The sequence below is a fragment of the Chrysochloris asiatica genome, unplaced genomic scaffold (assembly GCF_000296735.1).
Source record: "Chrysochloris asiatica unplaced genomic scaffold, ChrAsi1.0 scaffold00163, whole genome shotgun sequence".
Classification (NCBI taxonomy): domain Eukaryota; kingdom Metazoa; phylum Chordata; class Mammalia; order Afrosoricida; family Chrysochloridae; genus Chrysochloris; species Chrysochloris asiatica.
This window is the reverse complement of record NW_006408681.1, coordinates 7,144,545-7,152,998: the sequence shown is the minus strand read 5'-3', so window position 1 is coordinate 7,152,998 and position 8,454 is coordinate 7,144,545. Positions and strand designations below refer to the sequence as shown.

The window sequence follows — 8,454 nt, the reverse complement described above, 5'->3', positions numbered from 1 at the left end:
TACTGATGTTAGCTGTATCCTGTTTTAGTCCCTCCCAGCTTGGTGTGAAGCTCCTCCCCTAAATAAAACAGAGGCCCGGGCCTCTCCAGGTGTGCATTGCTGGTTGGCAGGCATAGAGTAAAGATTGCAGTGCATTACTGGTTGGAAGGCATGGAGTAAAGATGGCGGTGCATTACTGGTTGGAAGGCATGGAGTAAAGATTGCAGTGCATTACTGGTTGGCAGGCATGGAGTAAAGATTGCGGTGCATTACTAGTTGGGAGGCATGGAGTAAAGATTGCAGGGCAGTGAATTGCTGCCTGCAGAGGCCACGATGCCTGTAGTCCCAAGCCTGCCCACCAGTGATGTATCCACCCTGGCTTTGGGGTGCCTCTTTGTCTCCTTATATGTATTCTTGATATATATGACTCGCCATCAGGTATCCTCTCCTCGTGAACCGAACCCCTATGTTGAGGCGGGTCCCCGACACATTCTATGTCTGTAGGATAAATTCTCAAGCATGTTATCTAAAAAAAAATATTTCATTAATAGGTTTGCCTTTTTCTTTAGATAAACACCCTACCCAGCATGATTTCCCCAGCACATTCAGGAAATACCCTGATGCTTGTGGTAAAATTCAACTGACTTTTTAGTTAAACAGTGTCATGAAAATGTTTGCCTCTCCCATTATCTGAAGTCAGTTTCACCCTATCACGTGTCTATCTTAAAAGAAGTCTGCACTCCATCACTTTCCCTTGAACTTGCTAAAAGAACAAGATATTTTATCATAGCAAAATGTTTATCTAGCACTGTATGATTATGAAAAGAAAACTTTTAAGAGCAATCATCTCATGTATATTTTACTATTTTATTTAAATTATAAAACAAGACCTAACACAATTCATCAGTCAGACTGGCTGATCTTTCAGCAGAACAAAAAAATAACTCTCATAAAGATTCTGACAAATAAGACTTTAAAGAATATGCTGAGATGAGCTGCTTTGTAAATCTTCACTCACTCAATTCATGATAAAAGTTTTTAAAAAAAGGCAACCATCAGCTGAATAACTGATGCTTACAGTTTTCTGGGATTCTCAAGTGCCAGGATTAGAATACTATCAGGAAAAAGGTTAAAAAATTAACAGTGCTCATTACAGTGAGATGCTCACTGAAGAGATGAAGCCTAAAGTTCAGATTAAATGTAGAGGACTGCTAGCAATCCAAGGGCACTCTGATCTTGCATGACAATGCTAGTTTCCCCACACATAGGCCCTTGACGATGCAAAAACTTTATTTGACATGTTAAAGCATCCTCCCTATAGTCCTGGATCTTGCTCCACCAGATTTTCACATGTTTGATCCCCTGCAAGCAGCCCTTTGAAGATGATGATTCATCTCTGATGAAGAAGTGAAGAGAGCGGTGCATTCGTGGTTTATAGCTCAGCCTAAATAATTTTTTAATAAGGGAATACGAATACTGGTTGACAGCTGTAAAAAGTGTATTGAAAAAAACAAGCAGATTTTGTCAAAAAATGATGCATTTGTCTTTTCTAAATGTTTATTAAAATAAATTCTACAGCCAAAATAAATAAAGAATATGCTGAAACCGGTATTGCTAATCCTAATGAGAGAACAGAATTAACTAATTCTGCCCAGAAGCTTATGATTAGGCCTAGATCCCATCCTACAAAAGCATTATTGACTGTTACCACTATGGTGGTGGACATTTATGCCCCTATTTCCTTTTTCAAAAAAGTGGCTTTCTGTTGATCTGCTATGAGGCTATAACAAAATACTAAAGCTACTTACAATGACTCAAAAATTGTAATACAAAGAAATGTTGATTTCTCATGTTGCCATCCTTCCCTCTGCACCAGTTCCAGATTCCCATTTAAACTGAGCAAACACAGAATTATGGGAAAATATTAATGGAGTGTAACTGTCCCCATCTACTTTTGATCATTATCTCCCTGATAATTAAATAGTGATTTCAGATGTTTCCCCACCAGTTTCCCAAAAGAATGATCCAAATGAGTAAAATGATTTGGATCCCCACTTGTAAACCAAATGAATAAATAAACTCATTTGTTTATATTACTCCTCATCCTCTTCCCCCAGCTGAATTCTACTTTACTCATTCATTTTCTTTTTTTTTTTTTTTTTTTTTTAGCAAATACCAACTCATTGTGTCAAACATTGTTGGACAATGGAAAGTGGTCATCCCTGACCACTCCCATCTATAGTTAACTTCCTATTATGAACTTTAGTAGACCGTCCGGCCAGTAACACTTACTCATTTATTACGTTTTCCCACAGACGAAAGCATGACGCTTATGATACATAAGGAAAAAAAGCATTAAGGCCAACCTCTCAGAAATATAAACACACTTTTTCTACAGAACTCCTGAGAGAAAGCCTGGGCCCAGATGTGCCTGAGAACCTTTAGTGACTAGGAGATCAGTATCTCATATGGAAGTCTTTTCCACTATTGGTCGGCACTTCCTCTCTTTTCCATGTAGTATAAGGAGGGCACCCATCTTCTGGGGGCTGGCCAGACCAGAAAAGACTCACTTGGGAGAACAATATTAACTACACTTAGGAGGTATGTTTTAGTTTATCATGCATCTCTGGCCAATAAGTCAGGACCATAGTGGCTCAAGGAACTACCGCATCACCATAGGAAGGGTGATATGGTCTCTTTGAGACATAGACATTTCATTGGGAACCCTCTCAGATCTTCTCTGTGTGTCTCTTCTTATAACTATCCTGATTTGTATCCCTTGGTAATAATGCATCTATAATTGTTAAATACGTGGTATTCTGTTGCAGGACAATGCACTGGACCACAAGGTCAGTCTGAAGCACGAAGTTGGCAGTTGAAACTCACCACCTGCTCCTTGGAAACCCTAAACAGGGTCGTTAAGAGTCAGAATCGACTCAACAGCACTTAACAACAAACAAGAATCCCAAGTACAGTACTCTCCATGCGTTCGGTGAATGATTCCAGTGAATTATCAAACCCAAAGGCGAAGGAGAACCAGTAAGTGAAAGTGAGGGCATCATGTGGATTCCCTATGTGGTGGATGGCATCTGACAATTGAGCCATCTAAAGGACAGTGCCCACTGAATCTGTAAGATCCACACTTAACCCAGGGTTGCTGGGGTCAGAGAATGTGCCACATGGGTAGCTGATGTCAGAAATTATTGAAAATTGGGAAGGTTGGGTCTGGCTCACATTCTACATTTTTGAGGTTGGACTCATGCTGACTCTGATCCACAAAGTTAGTCATTAACTGGCGGCATGGGCAGAATTGTATTCACTAGTTGAAGATCATATTAGCCATTCCAGGTGAAAGGAAACAACTTTTTTCTATCTCTTTTCTGTATGTCATATTAAAGAGAGGCCCCATGTTGGGGGGGGGCGGGGGGGAAGGGTAGCAAAAAAAGTTGGGAGCTATTTTAAGACATATGATTGGTACATATCTAATACCATAATCTAGTGACTATTGTTGCTAAACACAGTCAAATCAATTCAGATTCATAGCAACCCTTTATAAGGTTTCCAAGGCTGTAAATCTTTATGGGATCAGAAATACTCATTTTTCTCCCTCAGAGAAGCTGGTGGGCTTGAACTGCCAACCTTGTGATTCACAGTCCAGCGCATATCCTACAGATCCACAGTGCTCAATGTAGTGACTAATCGCAACACATTTACAAGTTAGGCCTTTGCTGGCACTTTGCTGTTTGTGGTTTTTAACAGACTCGTTTTCTACTTTCCCACGATCCCTACAATTAGCCAATTATTACCAGATGCTCCAAAAACTGCAAACCAGAATGGTCTGTCTTTATTTATACTGAACTCTAAGTTTAATGTGAAACAGCCATTCTTAAGCTCATGGATTCAAATTACTCAAACATTTAATACTCTCCTTACAGGAAAGGTTCCAACATCAGAAGAAACATCTGGAGTACACGGTAATAAAAGTGCTGAACTACTATACTCCAGAATATGTATGCAATTGGAAGTAAAATACAAGATTGGAGTTCATGAGTTCTATCCTAGTGAAAGCAGAAAACAGCTGGATTCGCTTAGTTACCTGACTGCTTTAATTAGTCCAAGGAATAACTCCTATGCTTGCTCTCTCTTCTTGTGTTTATTCAAATAAGTTATTCATAATTATATAATGAATACATTGTACTACTCCAATGAGTCATTTAGGTCAATGTCTCAGTCAACAGGCTAGCATAATAAGAAGAATAGCATAACTCCTCAAAAACAAAATCTATATTCTCTGTATCTTTCCTATGTATTCAGTACACAGCCAAGTAACTAAGAAAATGTTTAGAAATAAAGGTATGCAATAAAGGAAATAAATGAAAATTTTAGTCAGACTTTACCAAAATGTGATTTTAAGTACAAATGGGCTATACAAATTCAAATATAGATCACGTTACCTTTTTAAAAAAACACCCTAATCTCAAAATATGTCATATAGCAAATTTAAATAAAGTGGTCAAATTATACCATCTGACTTCTTTTGGGTAGAAAGGTATAATTCTGGTTATCTTCTTAATCTAAAATTAAAATTCAGATGGTCTTCTAATCAGAAGCAATTCCAGATACCAAATCAATGAAAATGAGTATGTATTTTCGACAAAACTAACCTTAAAAAAGGCAAACCACTTGTAGTCATTCAATATGATTTCAAAGCCTTGATTGTAAATGATGGTGAAATGGCCCGAATGGCCAAGGTCATCATATGCTGTGTCCAGTTTCTGAAGGTGCACCACTACTTTTTTTTCTGGTGGTCCTAAAGAATAGAAAATGCACAGCACAAGAAGATTAGGTGTTTGGATTTCCATCAAGTGAAAAGGCTCCTCAGTAACTTGTATTATTGATTAAGCTGCTTTCCCTTAATGGGATTTAATTTGGAACCACAGACTGGCTTGTGAAGATACTGGTCACCATATTGCTGCCTGTCTCTGTAAGACTGCTGAAAAACAGACAGATGCCATGCAGCCCAACAGGCAGGGAGACCCACAAAAGTATATCCCTACCCTTCCCAGAACATACAAATACTCAAGAAAACTGTGCAGATTAGGGGGAAGAAAAGAAGATCCAGATGTTGAAAATCTCAGGCAGATATGGGGCAGAGGGAGAGTAAAAAGTAAAAAATATGAAAATAAACAGACAAAAAGAGCAAAGTGGTAGGCCCATAAAAAGACAGGAAATGATCTCTTCAGTGGAGAAATGGGGTGTCTTTCTCCTTAATAGCTCTACAGTTCAGAATCTCAGAATCTGAATCCTTCCTAAGTATGAGGGTAAGTCACAAAGTGTTGCTACAAAAATCATGGGTATCTTTATTTTTAAAAATATCAAAACATATAACCATTATGTCTTGACATATCCTATGCCTAGGTCTACACACCTCTGAAGGCAGGGTCTCCATCTCCCTAACCCTTCCCTGAAGAATTCTGCTTTCCCCATTTACACCAAGTCAAAACAGCAGTTTTGACACACGCCAAGGACTCAATTGCTTTCCTATTAAATGATGAGTTTGGGGAACATAAATAAGTCTGAAGGGGCTCAAGGGTGGATGGGGTAAGATTTTTCCAAAGAAATTCTCATAGGACAGCCTAATTACCCTCAGAGAACAAGCAGGTGCACCGTTATGAGGGAGCGTGCACTCTGTAGTGCAACTTTTCCTCGTCTTTTTCTCACCATGTAGTTTTTAATTATCTTCAAACTTCTTCCTATTAAGTCCCTATGATCACCCCATGTTCTCTGAGAAAATCTATCAAGATTTCTTGTTTGGTACCCCCAAAACAGTTACCATAATCTTCTGAGCTGACTTCTTTGCCTTGAATTTAACTGGTGTAGCAGATCCCCTCAGAAGTCACTATTTTGATTAGACTTTTCTGAAGGAACCTAACAAGTCTAAGAAAATTATATTACTGGGGGAATTTGTCTGCAGCCATTTGCTGATCATGTGGTTAAGTGCCGTTGAGTTGGTTCCGACCCATAGTAAACTTTTATAGGGTTTCCAAGGAGCAGCTGGTGAGCTTGAATTGCCAACTTTGCAGTCCAGGGCATTAACCCACAGCACCACACCAGACCTCACACAGGCATATTTAAACGCGTTTGGTTCAGAAAAATCCACGCACGTATGTTTTACAATCCTAGTAGCAATACTTTTTTGACTTGCTCTTATACTTAGTAGACTTGAGACATGTATCCTATGAAATTAATTTGTATGGAAAGTAAACTTTCAACTTTCAGATGATGTGGGTTGAGCTAGGCAGGTGCCCTTAATTGCTGCAATAAGGTCAAAGGTATGGGGTACAGACAGAGGCTGCCTGAACTGGGGTCAGCTGTGTCCTTCTGGAGGTTTCCAAGCTTCTCCTGATCCCCACCAAGCTCAACTTTAAGATAAAAATGATGGTCAAAATTTCCACGATTACGAAATGTCATACAGTCATCTGGAGCTACACAGCTAAACTGGTCTAGTTTACTAATAAATGACAGTCTTCATTCTGCTGACAAGGGAATTGTGGCTGAGAGAAGCTTCTCTCATTCTGCATAAGCTACTGGCTGGTTAGGGTTTGGACAGAGCAAGAGTTTGTCTCTTCTTACCCTAATTATGCCGGGTTTCTCCCTCTAAAGCACTAGATTCTTTGCCATTAGCATAGCTATGCAATCTGAGGGCAGATAGAATCTACCACTGTCCAAACACTAGATCTTTATTGAGAGCCTTCTATAAGTCAGGCATTGGTGACGGTTGTATACCAGTGAGTTGTTTAGACTTATAGTGATCCTGTATAGGGTTTCCGTGGATGTACATCTTTACAGAAGCAGAAAGGTTCACCTTGTTGCCACACAGTGGCTGGCAGATTCGAACTGTTGACCTTGCCGTTAGCAGCCCAGCTGGTAACCCACTATACTATTGCCAGGGATCCTTTGAGCCAGGCATTATTGTTGTTGTTGTTAAGTGCCGTCGAGTCGGTTCCGACCCATAGCGACCCTCAACAGGGTTTCCGAGGCTGTAAATCTTTACCGGAACAAAAAGCCTCATCTTTCTCCCGAAGAGCAGCTGATAGTTTCGAACTGTTGACCTTGCAGTTTACAGCACGATTCGTAACCACTACGCTACCACAGTTCCTTTGAGTCTGGCATTAGTACAATATAATTAATGGATAAAATGTTGTAAAAAGGAGGGGGGAAAGCCTTTAATATACTTCCCTGAAAAATATGAAACAGTACAGATAGCTACCAGAAGTTTTTATGAACTAGAAGCATCAACACAGGGCACAACCTACAACCTAACAAAAGGAGAAAACTTTTCTTGCTGTGTTCTCAAGTGTCTTTGAGCACATTTCACTTCATCAGCACAATTTAAAAAACAAAACATAAATCCATCAGCACAATTAAAAAAAAAAAAAAAAAAAAACCCAGAAGGTACCGGGATAAAAAATTACTCAACTATCGTCCAAATAAAGAAAACACATACACACAAACTGTGTTAAATTAATTCTTGAGGAAAGAATCAGAGTCGCTGGATAACCACGAGAAAGTGTAGTTGGAAGTTCTCAGCAGCTCAGATCTTACTTAGAGAGGTCCTGGAGCGGGAATCGGCACCCTAAACGAACCGAGCCCAGTTAAGATGTTCTGGCCGCTCCACAATGTCGGTCTCGGCAAAGTGCTCGGCGTGAGCGCTGCGGGGAAAGACAAGGGTCCCCAGAGGAACCGGCGCAGGCAAGGCGGGGACCTGAGGGGCGCGAACCAGCGGCGGCGCTTACCCATAACTGAGCAGTTGACGTCGCGGCTGGAACTGCCCGGGCCCACTTCTAAGACCCAGGTGCCCAGCAAGTCGGAGTAGGTGCAGTTGGCAGGTGTGTCACACAACACGGCGCTCAGGCCGGCGAGAAGCAGGAGGAGGGCGGCTAGCAGCGAGCGGGGCCAGGGACCCATGCTGGAGGAGACTTGCAGAGTCTGCAAAAAAAAAAAAGAATTCAGGCGCAAGAAAACTCAAAGTGAGCCAGCCTGGAGCACGCGCGCCTTAAAATAGCTGGAGGGGCCCGGAAACCCGGCGGGCAGGCGGGGCGTGGTCACGGCGACCTTGGAGGTGCGTGTCGGGGCGGGTTCCGTAACTCACGTAGTGGGTCCCGGGTGCGCGCCCCACTCCTGGAGGGGGACTGACCCTAAACATTGGGAAAACTCAGGCCCAGAGTGTATTGAAAGGGATTCTCACAATGTTTCACGGTCAGAGCGACCGAAATAGAATTTACAAGCCACACGCGGTCAGCGCTCTGCCCAGATGTGGCTCCTGGGTAAGTAATGTACAAGAGACAGAAAAGGAAGGAGGAAAACCGGGAGAAAGGAAGACCTGACCAGTAGGGATCTCTTTTACTTGCTGTTCTTCCCCTTCTTTCTTTCCTCTCAGGTCTGCTTAATAAAAATGCTGAGTCTGTTGAAGCA

The 8,454-nt window shown here is 41.3% G+C and overlaps 1 protein-coding gene across 1 annotated transcript in view; it reads right to left on the bottom strand.

Moving 5' to 3' along the window:
* Positions 1–7,983, bottom strand: part of CTSC (cathepsin C) — a 53,154-nt gene extending 45,171 nt beyond the window's left edge. Inside the window, exons 1-2 of the mRNA XM_006871219.1 lie at positions 7,776–7,983; positions 4,644–4,789 (exon numbers count right to left, since the gene is read on the bottom strand). Of these exons, the coding sequence (XP_006871281.1) occupies positions 4,644–4,789; positions 7,776–7,947 (318 nt within the window). The 5' untranslated portion in view covers positions 7,948–7,983. The remainder of the gene's footprint in view (positions 1–4,643; positions 4,790–7,775) is intronic.
* Between the last annotated feature and the right edge of the window lie 471 nt (positions 7,984–8,454).